The sequence below is a fragment of the Aythya marila genome (genome assembly GCF_965140915.1).
Source record: "Aythya marila genome assembly, chromosome: 3".
Classification (NCBI taxonomy): Eukaryota; Metazoa; Chordata; class Aves; order Anseriformes; family Anatidae; genus Aythya; species Aythya marila.
This window is the reverse complement of record NC_139044.1, coordinates 80,682,585-80,699,707: the sequence shown is the minus strand read 5'-3', so window position 1 is coordinate 80,699,707 and position 17,123 is coordinate 80,682,585. Positions and strand designations below refer to the sequence as shown.

Sequence of the window (17,123 nt, the reverse complement as noted above, 5' to 3'; positions counted from 1 at the left end):
CTGGGAGCAATTTTCCAGTGACTGCAGGTCAAAATTACTGCCCTGCAGATGCTTTAAGTACATTAAGGTCGGGCCCTCGAGGTACCTAAATGCACCAGAGCACCTCACGTAGCCCCGCGCTGAGTTTTTCATACACCCAACTGCAAGCAGGGCAGCTGCAGAAGGGCAAAGGGAACGCGATAGTTACGCCAGCACTGCAGCCAGCCCGTTTCCTAGTGGCAATAAAAGCGATTCGGACGGGGGGGCTGGGGGACAGCAGGAGAGGCAGCCCGGCTGCCCGCTGTCCTGCCCTGACCCCGCCGCGCACCGCCATGTTGGTAACCATGGCGTGCCATGGGAGCACCCGCGGCGGTGGCGGTGGCGGTGGTGGCGGTAGTGGCGGTGGCGGTGGCGGAGGAGGGGCCCGGCGGCGGCCGGCCGCAGGAGGCGCTGCCGTGGGCGGCCCTGCCCCGCTGTGCCGAGCCGTGGCGAGCCGCCCCGCTCCGCCCGGGCGCCGGCAGAGGGGATGGCAGCATGAGCTGGCTGCCCGGCTCCCGCGGCGTGGTGCTCACCGCCTACCACCCCAGCGGCGGCGGCGGCGCCCCCGGCGGGTGAGCGGCGGCGGCGGCCCCGCGGGGAGTCCGGGGAAGCGCCTCCGGGGCCGGGCTGCGGGCACCGGGCGGGAGGCGGCGGGGAGCGGCCCCGGGGGGGCTTCGGCCGGCTCTCTGCGGGGCTGGGTGCTCGGTGCTGGTGGTGGTGGGGGGTGTTTGTTGTGGTTGATGTGGCGGGGTGCGCTGAAGGAAGCGCAGGTGAGGCCGAGGGAAAGTTGCGGGAGGTGTTGACAGCTCGAAAGGTGGTGGTGGGGAGCAGGGCGGCTGCAGCGGGCGGTGTGTAACCCGCGCGGTGCCCTGGCGCTAAGCAGAGGCTGCCGAGAGGGAAGGAGTTTTGTCTTCGCTCCGTCTGTCCTGGCCTTGCTGGAAGTGGCCACAAAGGTCCCTTTGATAAAGATGGGACTTTCACTAACGCGGGGAAGCCGGCTGAAACCGGGGCGGTATCGGCACCGGCACATGACTTACGCGCGTGCCCGAGTAGAGCGTGTCCGACCAAATTGATTATTATCTCATTAAAAAAAGATAGAAGGAAGTGCTGGATGTCACCCTGGACAAAAGATAAGCCATGTGCCGTGGTGTGTCACGCCAAGAGTTCACGGCAAAGGCAAGAACCGAACCGAGCAGTGCAGCCTGACCGAGTGCTGCAACAGCACTGCCACGGCCCTGTGTTTGTTGGGGTGCTCCCGTCCTCGTAACTAAGAGTGTGTGGGGGGAGTAAAGGTGAGAAGCAGTCTCCCTTCTTAATTGCAGCATTAGAAATGTGTACGTTAGAGCTGGGTAGGACAAGGGGTTCCCACGCTTAGTTTGCCTGAGCTCCGCCGCTGGCAGCGTTACAGCTTCAGACTGTGCACGTTTGTCATTGAGCTCTCTCAGCTAAGATCCAGAAGGCTGCCTCTCTTTCCATGTCACAGCTTTCCGTATCACTACGTACCCACCCCTCTGCTGCCTCAAAAACTCTGTGATTTTCAACAGGGATCGGAGCACATGTAATACAGCGCCAGCTGTTTGTGTTGTAATGAAGCAACCTTTTTGGAAATACTTATGGTCAGCTATGTTGATTTTTTTTTTTCTTTTTTCGAGGGCATTCAAAACAATGAGCATTGGAGACTGCATTGTATTTTGACTGTTGGAGAAGCATGGCACTGGTGCATCCTGGAAAAAGCAATGCATTGGCTGTGCTCCAGATAAAGTGGCAGCCTAGGAAACTATGTTCCCTAACCATTTGTTTTTCTTCAGGCGTACAAGAAGTCCTGCTTCATAGAACTGCAGAATTTCACTGATCTAATAGATTGTTGAGCTACTTTACCATTCTCTTCTGGCCCTTTAAAGGCACAATGAGCCTGTGAAATACTTCCTGTAAAAAAGTCTTACCCTACTATTGGTTCATCAGGCTAAAATCTAGAACAGCTCCAAAGTGATTACTTCCAAGTTTGACAATTTAAGACAATGTTGTCTTGACAGTGATGATGCATAAAATAGCATCAGAGCTGTCTTTACCATAGAATTTATCTTACAGCTTATATTAAAAGTAATAGTTAAAGGAACATCTTCTTATATTTAAGATACTGATTATGGGTGATTTCTGTGATATACCTAAGTATTTATCTAAGAACTTCCTTAGAGAAATCACAACATCAGGTTACCCAGTCAAGTTTAATTTTAATAGCTCTCCTCCATACTGCTTGTTTTCTGCTTGTTTTTCACTTCTCAGCTTTAACCCGTTAGATACATTATTGCTTTATTGGCTGTCTTGCTGCTTGCATTTTTGTGTTGTCTCCCTTTTTTTATGGTGTCCGTGCATGGGCATTTTTCTTATTTTGCCAATGGAACTGCTTGATGTTAAATGGACTGTGGAAAATAAGAGTGAATCAAGTAACTCGCCCATTACTGTTTGAGCGGCCACTTTGGCCCCTTGCAGTCATGTAAGCCTCATGCATGAGAGAAATGTGAAATTGACGTACCTAAGCATAGACATCCAGTGCTGCTTAGGTTTCTTGCTGGGGATTTTACCCCATGTTCTGTAGCAGAAGGAGTTGCAGGTCCTCCGTCATATTTGCCAGCCACACACAGGCATTTCAGGTTAAAACAGTCTTTTCATAGGGTTCCTTGTGTTTACGGTTAGACAACAGTCTCATCCAGACAGGCCTCTGCAGGACTGTTCCTGTTCAAGAATGAATGTGTATGTGAATGTGCGTATGTATATATGCAGCTGAGAATATCTTTTAAGTGATTATAAGGTGAAGGCCAGGTCTGGATTATTGAATAGGTGGGGAATAGGATATAAAAAAAATTGCAAATAGCTAGATGCATGCAAAACTAACTGCATGCATGTGTGTGAGGAAAATAAAATTCTGCAGCAGAGCATTTTCAAGAGCTGAGCTTAAAATGCAAACTGAGTGACAGATGAATGATTCTAAATGTGATGGCCTCTGCAAGTTGACTTTGCTTTTGTCTCCCTTACTTTTGCCATATCTCAGAGGCTGTCTTTCTGTATTGTCTCCCTGGCTGCACCAAATTGTCATGTGAGTCACAGTCTCCCTGTATGTTTCCAATGAGTCACCTCACCATGCTTTCTCATAAGCAGCCAGCATGTGCACTTTTGCTGCCACTTCATTGCACTTCTTAATCTAATTGCAGAATACCAGTTTGAGTTTTTGAAGCTTTGCAAGCCAGTGCCTTCTTAATATCACATGCTCCCAAAGGTCCTGTAAATCTTCATGTTGCCAGTGACTTCTTAAGAAGGACTGCAGCATCTCATAAAGAATAGAACATGGCTCTTCTTCCTCACAGGTCATGTACCTATGTGCACCCTCACGTATTTGCTGTTTTTAAATCTTCAAAGCATTTGGTTTGACAGCACTGGCTTGCAAAGTGAGAACTACAAGCCCAGTTTCTCTTAGATGGAACTAAAACCCAGACCAGTTCTGGAGAGAGTGCTGTAATCCTTGGCTGCTGGAAAAGAGAAGGTTCCACCTCCTCAGGTCCCTTCTGCCAAATGACACCTGCCAGCAAGCACCCATGGTGCTGGAGATTCACTGTCTTATTCACTGCTGAACCCACGTGAATCTGGGAGATGTCAGCTGAAGCTCGGAAGCATGTGGCAGTAGAGAAGAGGGTCACGGTTAGGTTTTGTTGTGGAGAAGAGCCCATTTTTGTGGATTACTGCGCAAGTGTGCATAAAAGAAAATATTTATTTTTTATCTTCGTAAATATGGGTTTTAGTGACTTAGTGGTTGTTGTATCTGTGTTGACTGTTGGGATGGGTGACAAGCGAGGGGCATAAAATACTTAATGTTTTCCACAGGCAGCTTTGGTCTAAATCACTCACAGTTTGATCGCCTTTCATTGCTCAAGTATTCTCTCAGTTTAATCTGAAGATTTAATAGTTCGCAACTCAGGCCAATAAGAATTCTAGTAGTGAATATGAATTCATGCCTTCTTTGAAGGGCAGTTTCTGTTCTCATTCCTTCAGAGAGAAAAGCTCTCATTCCTTTCCCTCTCTTTTCCCACCAGTGACTCACTCTTGGAATTGAAATCCAGTGAAATCCAGTTTGAAGGACTAAAGCATTGTGAGAGATGCATGTAATGCTCAGTGTGTGAGCAACAAACTCACAAGCTGATTATAACAATGGGCTTGGGGTGGCAGAGCCTGTTGCAATTTCTTTTACAAGCTATTAGCACAGCACAGATTTGGGGTTTTCTGTATCATCACAGCATTCGTTGTTGCTACCCCCTGTAACCTGTCTGCCGTGATGCCAATACGGAGTCCCCAGCACAGTAGCTGCCATGTGGTGCTTACTTTTATGCAAAGCAAAGATGTATCACACTACAGCTGACTTCACAAAATCATAGCAATGTTTTATCTAACTGTACAGGCTCTACGTGAGTACAAATACCTTAGAAAAATCTTTTCTGCCTTGAATTTGCCAGCTAATTTGAACAGCATTTATTGTCCCGTGCCTACATATTCAAATAGAGCTGATAGGCAACAGCGTGCTAAGTTTCTTTGTTTAGAATTGCTTTTGTGTCTCCTGTGCTTTATGCATGTATAAATATGTAGCGTACTGCAGACCCTGAACGTGTTGCTTAGTTACCAGTGTATTAATCCCACTAACTTGATCTACAGACAGCAAGATGTGGTAGCCCACCATTTCCTGCTTCCAGATTCCTGTCTCCCTTGAGTTACTCCCTCCCCAGTTTGCACTTTCTTTCTTCTTTGAATTTATCTGGCTTCTGCTTTTGGTTCTTGCTATGTGCTTCCAATAGAGTAAAAAGCCCTTCAGCTGTCTGTTAAATCAAGCTGCTGCTCAATTTTATTTTTGTAGACTAAATAAGTAATTATTTTTGAGCATCTTTGTTTCTTCAGTCTAAAAACACTTTTTTTGTGACTCTTTTCTTTAGTTTCTTCAATTTTCAGCATCCTTTTTTACATGTGTCCCACTATTTTGCCTTCCCAGCCTGAATTACAACAAGTAATTCAGTGTCAGTCTCATGAGTGTCACCCACACAGGTAAAGTCACTGCCACGATGCTAATTAGCACCTCATCTAGTTGCAGGCATGGTTGTTTTCCTAAGCATCCTGTTGGAACTCACCTCAAATTTCATGTCCTTTGCACTTTTCTCAAGCCCTTCTTTTTCAGGGCAGTCCTCATTATGCAGACACGGTCCCTGGTTCATGCACTTAGATATCCATTTGACATCTGTCAGTGTTATAAAACAACATTATTTCAATAAGCTCAATTCAGTAACTGACCTGGATCATTCTGTGTCATGGATTTAGATTGGATTTAATGCCCTTTGCTATCTGTGAAAATAGTCTATTCAGTTCCACTGCTGGTCAGGCCCTTAAATAGGTATCAAGTGAAAATAACTGTGCTGAATCGGTGGAGCTGTGTAACAGAACAGAGGATGTGGCTTGCCATATACTGGCTTTCTTTTTCAGTTTAATAAGATACAGAGAATGAGATGCCAACTATAAGGAATGTGAAGCATAAAAGCCTTTTGAACACTTTAATTAACAGCTTTCTTGAGTGTGTACAAATCTAGATGATAGAAAGCATAATACAGGATATTACTAGATGTGCTGTTACAAGCATGTAGACTTTATGTAAAGTTAGAATGCAACTGAACTTCTGATGAGCAAAGTGCCAGAGGAGCCTTGTAAATTTGAACTTCAACATTAGCTCTAAACGTGGCATCGAATTAATATTTCTTATTTGCATCTCTTTTTTTTTCTTTGAAAAGCAGAATTTGTGAATTAGGTTTTGATCAAGACTAATGTTTTTTTCCGTCTGCTGTTACTGGCGCTCGATTGAAAAGATTGAAACTGTTATTGCCAATAATTTACTCTTGTTTCATAGCTGTCACCAGAGAGTTTAGAGCTGAAAGAGGTAAGGTTTTAAAAGGCTGTTCATACATGCTTCAGAGAGGTCTGTGAGTACCCAGCTCTATAGTTATGCTTTTTTGCTAGACTTACTGAGTGTGTGCCTTCATTTTTTTTCCTCTGTGAATCAGAATGCTACAGCTGAACTGAAGCCGTAATTACAGTAACTGATACAGAGAAGTTCCCGCTGTGAGTGGCATTGCAGATTCCTGTTATGTATGGGTCACTGACTGTCACTCCAAACTCAGTACATGAACTTGGCCAGGGGAAGAAAAATTCCACACTAGTAAGTTTTGAGCATTTCCAGCGTGACAACAAGCTGTTTTGTGATGTCTGTTTGTTTTTCAGTGAACCTCTCTCTGCCTTGGAATCCTGATCTCAAAATAATTGTGTGCAGGCAGGGAATTTAAATACTTCTAGCCAAACAAGTAAGAAAAATGTAGGGTTTTTGTTTTTAAAGTGTTTGGTTGTGTAAAAAAAAAATTGATTTATTTTATGAAGTACAATTTTAGCCACTGTCTTCTGGGATATATTTTTGGTGACAACCCAACCAATGTAATGGGTTGAGCACACGAGCAAGTTACCCTTCTGCCTTCCTGAGAGAGCTAAAGCTATGCGCTTGCTCTTTGCTTATTGTTTTGTGCCAACTGTCTTGTATTTCAACAGAGTAAATGTGAGTACAGCAAAGGCTAGATACCTACTGATACTGTCCTGTGAGGATCACCTCTTCCTTATTCACCCTTGTTCTGTGAGTCTGTTCCCTGCTCCTCCTGCTACAACATCCCAGTCCCGTTAGCCTTGAAATGCTTTCAGGAGAGTTTCAGAGACTTTACCTGTGTTCTTCCTACAACACCATTTCTTCCTAAGGAGGCTTCTTAGACCAAAAGGCAACAAATACATAAAAATGTATCGGAATATTCACTTTGCGTGGCCTGTGTTATTGCTGTAAGAGTAAAGCGATTTGGGGTGAAGTATTAGAGGAGGAGCAAAAGTGGATGCTTTTAGCATACTTAGAAATATGATTGAAGGTATCTCACACATGAGAAAGTAACAAGGTAAGAATAATGCTGTCTTCAGCACATAAATAAATATCTCATCATGCATACTCAGTGCCAAACTGCAGCAGAACAGTTGGTGTGTTTTGCTTGACTTAGCATCAGTACAAATCCTCAATTTGCCACTCCTCAGACTACCTCTTCTTCCTGTCCACCAGTCCCTAAATCACCCGGACAGCTTTCACTTGGACTTAGGGAAGTTAGATGTTTTAACTTTACTTCCTGTTTGAAAACCAGGAGAATACTTAAGAGGATGTGTAAGAATTGTTTTGTCAACATTTAGTGATATGGCACTTAGTAAAATGTTTATTTTTTTTATTATTTTTAATCAGTTGATTATTTTTAGCTGATTGCTGTGTAATCATCAGAACAATAGTTGGCTGGACTTGAGGCTACTGTTGAAATGTTCCCTCCATGAGAAATTCTTTGCTTTTAGTAAAATACAACATCAAGGTCCAGGAGTATACTATATCAAGAGATAACAGAGATTTGTGACTAGTTTGAGAGAGTGCAAAGCTAGATTGTAACTGGACAAAAAAAAACGGGAAGTTCTTGCGTGTTTGTATCACCCAAGGGGTGATATAGCAACTGTGGTTACAGCCATGGTCATGAGCTTGTGATCCCAGATACAAAGGAAGGAACTTGGTGCAGTAAGTGAAAGCCTCAGCTGCTCAACAGCAAGGAAGTACTGGTGAATACTCATCTACAAAGCCAGTACTCATTTAGCAGTCACAGTGGGAGACCAGAGCTATGGTTACCATGGGCCAGTGGAAAATGCTTTCTCTCTTGGCAGCTGCTAAGAGGATTATAGGTCTAACGACATTCTTAGTGCAGCTTCTGGAGCCTCACCTTGTGATTTCCTTTGCCATAGCCAGGTAAGGGAACACTAGTAACAGCATTGCTTTTGTGGGAAAAATCATTCCCATCGTTCCTGTTCTCAGAGGGTGGCTGTGTTCTGCTAAGCTGCGTCATCTTCTGAGGAGCCTATATGCCAGTAGTCTTGAGAAACATCTTCTTGTTCCATTCAAACTGTTATCTCAGGAGATATTTACTACTTACTGAAACTTTTTATTTTCATCTCAGAAGCCTCAGAGGGTTCAGATCAGCAGAAGTTTTGATGTGCAGTGACAGTGGTGCAGGTTACGGCCAATTAGGCTGGGATGAGCTGAAAAGAGTGGGGACATCACTGAAAATGGAGTTTCCTTCCACCTTTCACCTATATGTTTTTTTTTTCTTTGCCCTGGCATTGACATTTCTGGTCTGATCGAACGAGGCTGAGCTGGATCAAGAAAAAAAAAAGTCCATCTGAAAGCAGTATTTTTCACAAGAGTTGTTTTTAGACAGATTGGTTTCTTAACCTGACTCAGCAAGTGACTGCATCAGTGATAGTGCTGACACAAGGGAAGTTATAGAAACCCACAGAAAAGGAAGGATTTGACAGAACCCTCTGGCAGCAGCCTACATCTGTGTCAGCTTAATGTGTTCATTATAGGGCTGTGATTTGACTAGAGAACTCATTTTTATGAGTCCTGGTACTGGCTATGGCCGTATCTTGTAAGACGTTAATGGGATATAATTTAATTCTATCAGTTCAGATTTGTTAAAAAGATAATTTGGTGGCTTAGCTTTGTACTGGCAGGTTTTTAGTCAGTTCAGGTACATTTTGTCCTTTAGCAGCCACTCTAAAGCTGGTGTAAACTTAACCTCTGGCTAATTTTGCCCTGACTCATGCCGTTCGGTGATTCAGTAGTGTGCATGTCCTCTGCCTGCAAAAGGCACGTTGCAGCACGAGGAGAGATCCTTGGGATCCAGTGGCGTTCCCTGGTGGGGAATACTGTGGAGCACCAACACCCTTACTACGGAGCTGTGGAGAGCTTGCCTTCCCCTCACCATGTGCTAATTGCACAGTGCAGCATGCTTCTCAAAAAAGAAACAAAACGCCAGCTTTGATTCCCACACGCTGTAATGAGGTAAATTAAATCGCAACTTCTAAATTGTAGTTGGTTATTAGTTGATAAGCTTGTGAAAGTTTGCTGATTGATGCCTTGTTTAAACACACCTTTCTTTGCTCTGAACTTTGCACTAGTAAGGTCGCTTTAGTTTCATAGTGCACGCAGTAAGTACATTGAAGCAGTATCGTAAATAAGAATAGTCAGAATTACTCATAGGATTTCCTATAAGAAACACAACCTAACTTTCCATCACAGTAATATTTTATAATATAAGGGTAAAAGAGACTAAGGCATTAAATGATAAGACATTATTACAAATGTCAGTAAAAATATTATGCACTAATTAAAATGTTCAAGCATCTGTCCGGTGACCCAAATTCTTCCTGCCTTCGTTTTTCGGAGAAGGACATTTGCACTGTGATACTTGTTCTGCTTTGAGGTTAAAGCTTAGAAAAATACATATTTGTGTGAATTTCTTATGTGCATACAAGCACAAACTGAAATATGATCTTTTTTTCTCTGTGTAAGTAGAAGATGCTCATGAAAGTTTATGGGAAACTTTATGAGCTTCATGCTGTGAAATGTGGTATTTGGCACTTCGTACTTCAGAAAACAGCTTATGAAGACATATGGTAGTAAAACGTGTGCAATGCTGTCAGTCTTTTGGTTTTGGGGCCTTTCTTGAACTTTTGAAGTGATTGTTAAAGTTTAGTCATCTTCTCTTAGGAAGTGTGAGGGACACATTCTCTTAGACATTTTCACTCGCTGTTTGTTTGCAGAATTATTTGACGCAGATTTCACTAAACACAGACCTCGATATAGGCTGTTACGATTTCTGTTAAGTTTCAATTTAAGTATATGTATATATTTAATCTCTGAAAGGCACAACTTCAGTTTCTGTTGTATACTTTTGAAGAAGCTGCTAAGATACGCTGTTAATTAGTAGGTAACAGTTAGCAGCTAGCAGATGGTATGAAAAATGCAGCTGGAGCCAGACAGTGGGTCAGCACATCTGCACAGGACCATGCCAGTGAGCAAAAGGGCAGGGGACAGTGTGGGATGGGACAACAAAGACTAATTCAGCATAAGCAACTTTACGTGGCAGTCTTTTCAAACCTTTCAAATGGTGTATTATAATCTAATGCTGTACCTAGATTTTCATAGGAGGCTGGAGCCCAGCTATTGGTTGCTTTTCAGCACTGAGGTGTTCCCTGTCCCTTGAATGCCAGGCCCCCTGCAGTGGGCAGATCATCAGGATGTGCTGGGGGCACGTGGCCATTGCAATGTGCCCAGACCTTAGCTGAGCACCAGTGTTAGCCTGCCCGGTTGATAGGTATGTTGCTTCCATCCCCAAAGACACACAGTTGTCTGCACTCATGTGTTTTGAGCCTAAACTGGGAAACCTTTCCTTCAGCCCGGGTTGGTCTTTAGTTTTTCCGTTTCTTTTTTCCCCTGTGTGTGGTGTGGTGTTGACACAGGTGCACAGCCTCTGATTCTGGACAAGACTGGTGCCTTTTGTACTATGCTCTCTCATGTTACTCTCTTGGAGCTTTCTGAATCCTATTTCTTTCTCACCCTCTGAGTATTCTCACATAGATATTTTCCAATAAACTTGTAATTCAGCTTTGATCCAATAAAGCTTCAACTGCTTAGAGGTTTTTTCTCCAAGTAGGTTATCTTGCACAAATCACTAGTAGGAGTTATTGTTCTTTTTAAACAGAAAAGCCAAGGTTGCGTCTGAATATGCTAATATATTTTGTTCAAAAAAGTGGACAGCTGCCTAAAAGCTATTAAAACTGAAAAAGTTTTCTGGTGTTCACCAGATACTCCATAATATTGTCAGATCTTTGGGGAAAAAAAGGCAAGAAAATAAAAAGCCACAAACCAAACCTGTTCATAAGAATATTTGGGAAGCTGGAAGTCGAAAAATGAGAGGTAACTGGGCAATTTTTCATTTTACATACTATTGTTCCAGTTAAAAAGGCTATTCAACTATCACTTTCATCCAAAGCTTCCTAGGTGACTTATTTAAGTAAGTTATTCCATTATACCACCACACTGTGGGCATGAGAAACTGAACATGTTACAGAAAGCTGAACATACTTCTTATCCTTCATTTTATTTCTTTCCCCATTTTATTTCATTCCCCATTTTTGAATTCAAAGAAACATTTATGCCAATATGTTCCTTATAATTGAATTATTTTCCATTTGTTTTTAAGAATTTGTACTCACCAGTAGTTTAAGTTATATTAAGATTCTTCTGAACACTGATGAAATTTATCAGTCAAAATATTAGTATGAAATAAGATTTTTTGACATAAGGTAGAAAAACAAAACTGTTCAGTGAAGCATACTCTGAAAGCTTCAGATGCTTCTCAAAGTAGGAGCAACATTTCTGCAGCTTACAGTAATCAATGAGGAAATTGTAATCCTTTAAAGCTTCTATTTTTATCTTCAACTATCGTGTTTTGATTCTGTGGCTTGTTCTGAGCCAGCTGGAGACAGTCCTTTGTCCCATTTCAAGCTGCTGCTGTCTCCAGAAGCCATTGGTAGTACTTTAAACAAGGAAATAACTTGCAATAATGCATGTAATGTGTAAAGTATTTTTACCGTACACAACAACAAGTTTATGGAATTGCTGGAGCACATCTTCTGCATCTGTGTACAATCACAGGTGGTAGTAGTTGAGAGTACATAACATTGCTCTTGTGCTTCTGTACACGCTGTATGTACATATGGCAAAACAAAACAGGAGTTTATAGCAGCATGGGCGAATGGATTGTGCCTTATTTGAGGTTTAACGTGCTTTATGTGAAGCACTGTATTTCTGGTAGCAACAGAGGTCTTCTCCAAGCTTCCTATTCTGTAGCAATCCACCATCTTCCTGCTGCAAGCATTGTCTTGGAAATACCTGAGTGTTACTTGGATGCAAAGTGATCATTTTGTTTTCCTTCCTGTATCAATGGTGGCTTTTCACATCCTCCCTGTATCTGTGGTGGCTTCTCAGAGTGTGTGTGCATGGGACTTTCATGAGAGATAATGAACAGCGTAAGGGGTGGGCTGCAGCAGCATGGATAAATGGGGAGAAAACCACCAGTGAATCAAAAGATCTTTTCAGTGAAGGGACAGCTGAGCTCTAAAGGAGATGTAAAAAGCTCTGCAGTCAGAATTTGGTCAATAGCATTTTTAAAATTAAGTCACTTTTAAATGAAGTTCCATATCATTTAGGATGATATGGAATCCATCTGGCCCTTGTATAGCCTTTTCAGCACGAGAAAAGGATCCCCACAGCTTCTACATTTCGTGGTGGGACCCCTGAGCTTCTAGGCTACAATGGGCTATTCTTCTGTGACTGTGAAAGCATAAAGCAGGGATTCTTCAGCTGGTATTTAGAATTCAATATGAAGATACCATTACACCAGAGGCATGCTATTGAGTGTGGTCTTTGGCCCCACTGAACCCCCAACGGCCATGCAAGTGGTGAAAATGCTTTGTCTGCATCTGCACAGCAGGTCCCCAAGTGCCTCTAGCAAGGACCTTTCAATCTTTACTGCGTATGGAGTGAGGTGCTGTAAGGCCCTGCTTGCTGCTGTCCTTCAACAGCTGCGTGGTGGATTTTACCTACCAGCATGTGGCTGCCAGCTGCAGCTTGTGTGAGAGAAGGGGCTGGTGCCTCCTCCGAAGGAGGGGGCAGGCAGAAACATATGTGCACTGGTGTGGCCAGTGTCTGTCCCAGAAGTTAGGTTACATTGCTTGGTGCTGAACAAGTCCAGCAGAGTTTCTCTCAGGCGTGTTCAGGACACGGCTGAATTTCTGGAGGCAGGAATTGGCACTGCCTCTGCCAAATGTGGCGATGCAGGCCCATTGCTAGCAACTCCCAGAGAGCCTTTTCGTCTTCTGGATCAGGAGCAAGACATTCATGTATTGATATGAAAGCTGCCTGGAGGCTGGCCTCATTAGCTCTGGGAGGTACAGAACACATGTCTCAGGCTTTCCTCCCAAAGTTTATTGTATCCCTCATCAATAGCTGTCCACCAGGGTGGTCTGTCAGTCAGTAGCTTGGCAACTTTACCTCATGAAGTCCACCATCTTACTGCTGCTGTCTGAGCTCCGTGTGCTGCCCAGCCTGCTTCCAGCTGGTTGCCATCTGAGAAGGGTGGGAGAGTACTGCTGCACTGAGGGGCCATGGGACAACCAGTTGTCCCAAGCTTTTTAAAGGGCATCTACATCCATCTAGTGTCCTAAGGAGGAGGCCTGTGACCCTGACAACAGAAGAGGGTGTTACTTTGTCTTCTTTCCTTTACCAAGGATCCCTCATGCCCCATGTTTTCCTTTCTCAGAAGCTCCTGCTCTGCATGGTTGTCACCAAGTTGGTGCTGCAGGGTAAGTGGGACTCCACCTGTCATCATCTGTCTGAGTGGGCTCTCCGTAATACTGAGGAAATTATTAAAGCTGAGGAGATACAACCAAAATGTCTTGCATGTTCCTTCTGCAGGACATACCAAGGTCTTCCTGCCCAAGTTTCTCTGGCTTCATAGCTTGGAAGAAAGCCAAGGTGGCTGGCATACACAGCTGTGGCAGACTCACATGTGGGTAACTGCTAGACAGATGTGACTGTCCTGAAAATCTAATGACGAGGGCCAGACTAAGTCCTTTGCACAGCTGGGGAATCCAAGTCCTCTGCTGTGTCAATGTGAATGAGTAATAGAAAGGAAAAAACAGTGGCAATGGATTTTTTGTGAGAGGTGGCTTAGCTGCTCAAAGGGTCACAGCATTGTCTTGGATGTCTGATGGAGACCTCCATCAGAAGAAAGCCTAGCTGTTGGTGGAGGTACTGTGCTGAAGTCATGCTGATGCTCTTTCTGTGGATGTTGACCTGTCGCTGTTTCTGAATAAAGAAATGCTGTCTGCTGTGGCCTGGGAGGGTGGTGACTTGCACAGAGCAGGTGGTGTGCTTGAGTTTTGCATCTAGTTGACTCTGCTAAATATTGTCATACAATCCTCCGACAGACCTGGTGGCTGGACCTCTCCCATGTTGTCTCTCCTAGTAAACAATGATACCCTTCTATCTCCCCTGAATAACCCTGGGTGTGTGACAGGCTGGCTGCCTTCCTGTTGTGCTGTCTTTGAAGAGCCCTGCCTGTGAGTATGGAGGGATCTGGCACATCGCAGGGTCTGGCACATGCTTTTTCAGGCTGTGGATTTGTGGCACTCCAAGAAGGGTGCTCAGAAGGTGGTGTTGGAGCCTTGCAAGTTACTGTAAAGGGCGGAATGGCCTGGAGGTGTTGCCCTTGGGCATATCTGCCCTGGGACACTCCAAGGTTGCTCTGGTGTGAAGACAGCGTGAACAGAGAAGGAATTGCATCTGAAGAGCATTACTCGGGGCACTCTGTGGAAGAGACAACTTCAGTGTGTTACCTCATTTGAGACAATATTGTATATACTTGTTAAAAAAAAAAAAAAGGTCATTTATTTTTAGAGGGCATTAGAAATCATTCTAATTGGTTAACTTCTGAATGAGATTTATAGTTCCCTTGCCATTGTTTTGTTAACTTACACTGTAGCTTTTAAACCCCTTTGATGCTAACAAGTGTATGCTTCCATTTCTGTGTTAACCTATTGGCACTTGTACAGTCTTCATAAGTATGTAAGACTTTGCCTTGTTTGCTGAGGGAATTGTTCTTTATCTTTTGAGACACAGTTGGCTACTTAGTTGGCTACTTGGCTACTTCTTGTATCCAAAAAATTTCTTGTATCCAAATATTTCCTGTATCCAAAAAAAACAAGATTGCAAGAATGCATTTTCCATTGAAAAACAAACAAACAAAAAAACAAACAACAACAACCAGACAACAACAACAAGAAAACATTAAGGATGTTTTTAATTTAGTATGCCTGGTAGGAAGGTGCTGAGCTGTGTCACCTTGTCTGAACTCGAAGGATGTACTTGTTGCTCAGATCAGGCTCTGAGATATTTGCTTCCTTCACTGCCTCCCCAGCCCTGTTGGTATGTGCTGGTTCTGCTGTGACGCAGGGTGCACCCCTAGTGCTTAGGGAACCTCAGGGAGCACTTCACAGCTGGAATGCCAGTGCCCAACATGGCAAGGTGGTGTGAGGGATGGGGACAGGACAGAGCTGTCGGGCAGTGCAGGTTTGGAGCCAGGATCGGACTTGCAGGGTGCCCTGCAGCTTCTGCTCAGTGTTGCCTCAGATCTTGTTCCCTTCCCTGTCTAGAAATGTCACTGCTCTGTGCATCCACTCAGGCTGGCTGTTTCCTCCTTTCCCTTTCCTCTGAATTGCAAGCTTGGGCCACTGTCATAATATGATGCTTTCAAATTAATTAGAATGGAATTTTTGCATGTGACTTAATATTGCACACAGCATTTTTTTTTCTATGCACATATGATTTGGTATAAAAACATCTGGTATTTATTTGTAGATGTGTCTGGTAATGTGAAGCACAGATGTCTAGCATTGGGAGCTTGGTCCTGTAATGAAAAATGATGGAATGTAATACTTGAGCACATCACATTTTCTTGTTCTTTTGTACACACTGTATGTACATACAGCAAAAGAAAATAGGAGTTTATAGAAACACTGGCATATAGATTGCATCTAATTTGAGTTCTAGGGTGTTTTATATGAAGCACTGTATTTCATTTTCCGTGATTATTACTGGGGTTGATAATCATAGCTTCCTAGTGTTACAAATAAGTGTTATTTTTACCCTGTTTACACAAAGGAATATGTCTAAAGTTGAAGTCAGGGATTTAACCTATAGCTACATCAGGACAGTTAAAAGAGTACAACATAATTTTTCACATGCATTTATGCTGGCAGTTGTCCCTGCACTCAAGTGTTTTTTTTGGGCATCTAGGGTAAGAGTTGCAGCTAATATTAGTGATGCAATCATTTTGAAAGGAGTGATTGATACTTTGTTACAGCATTGCTTTATATAACTAATTGCCACCTTCCAAAATAGAACGGTAATCACGGAGAATGTTATCAGCTGAAAAACCACATATATATAGCACATACATGGTGATTTAGAAAGTGTTATCTTTCGTGTTTGTAAGATGCTGGTAAAGAAAGGGGTGTTGGTTAGGAAGTAAAACAAACAATTTTCCTAAACAACTTCTGTTAAGAATTATCTTTTATTTATAAAGCATTTTTTTTTAATTTAATAGCAGTAGTTAATACTTAAATCCCAGAATTCTTGCAGTCCTTGGCCGCACCCTTGTTTTAATAAATGTAGTTTAAACTAAAGTTGATAAGAACTCTTTTGTTCTTTAGTCTCTATAATTCTTAAAACATGTAATTCCTTATTTTACAAAGCAGCACATTTCTTTCAGCTGCAGAGCCAACAACCTTTGCAGGCTGTGACTATCAGCCTTCCCCTTCTGAACAGTTTTGAACGTTCCCTCTTGCCTTCTGACATCATCTTCCACAAGTGTGTTAAGTTTTGATGAACTTGCTGCCCATGTGCCCACATGGAAGAGTCTGTTTGTTCCAAAAAAAATAAAATCAGAATGTAATGCTTTTAGAGGAAACAGGAAAAACAAGGGTTATATGTGTAAAATTCTAGACCAACTAATAACAAAATACATACAGGATTATTTTGTAAGGTTTATTTTTCATTTTGAATAGTTGGTCCTATTAAATAATTGGTTATTTACTCTGCATGTTTTCTGTTTAATTTTTCTTAATTTCCAGCATTTGTTTCTTCTCTGTTTTTGCCCCTATCGTTTATTTTCTATTGTGTTCTCTTTGCTTGTCCCCTCTCATGGAACAAAACAAAGCCTCTTTTCAGACCTTGCTGTTGGAAGTTCTGTCATTGTATTCCAGTGCTGATGCCCAGACCTCGTTACCAGAAAGCGCAGTTGTGAAGGCTGTAGCAGTCATTAAGTGGCTGGTGACATCCCAGCGAGGGAGACCCAAACTATGAGAAGAGATGAATTTACTCTCGGTAATTACTGCCCATTGCTTCTTGCGAACTGGACATCAGAAAACCTGTTGCGTCTTCTTCGGTGTCACCTCCATTCTGGATTAGAGGACATTTCCACTGAACATGGAAAGTTTTTTCTAAGCTGTGGGAGTGAAACAATTGAGCAGCCAGAGCTCTTAAATTACAGACCAGGCTT

At 43.0% G+C, this 17,123-nt stretch overlaps 1 protein-coding gene across 1 annotated transcript in view; it reads left to right on the top strand.

Moving 5' to 3' along the window:
- Window positions 1-472: 472 nt before the first annotated feature.
- The window catches only part of ARHGAP18 (Rho GTPase activating protein 18), a 63,892-nt gene continuing 47,241 nt past the window's right edge, over window positions 473-17,123 (top strand). The window contains exon 1 of the mRNA XM_082755883.1: window positions 473-590. Within this exon, the coding sequence (XP_082612009.1) occupies window positions 514-590 (77 nt within the window). The 5' untranslated portion in view covers window positions 473-513. The remainder of the gene's footprint in view (window positions 591-17,123) is intronic.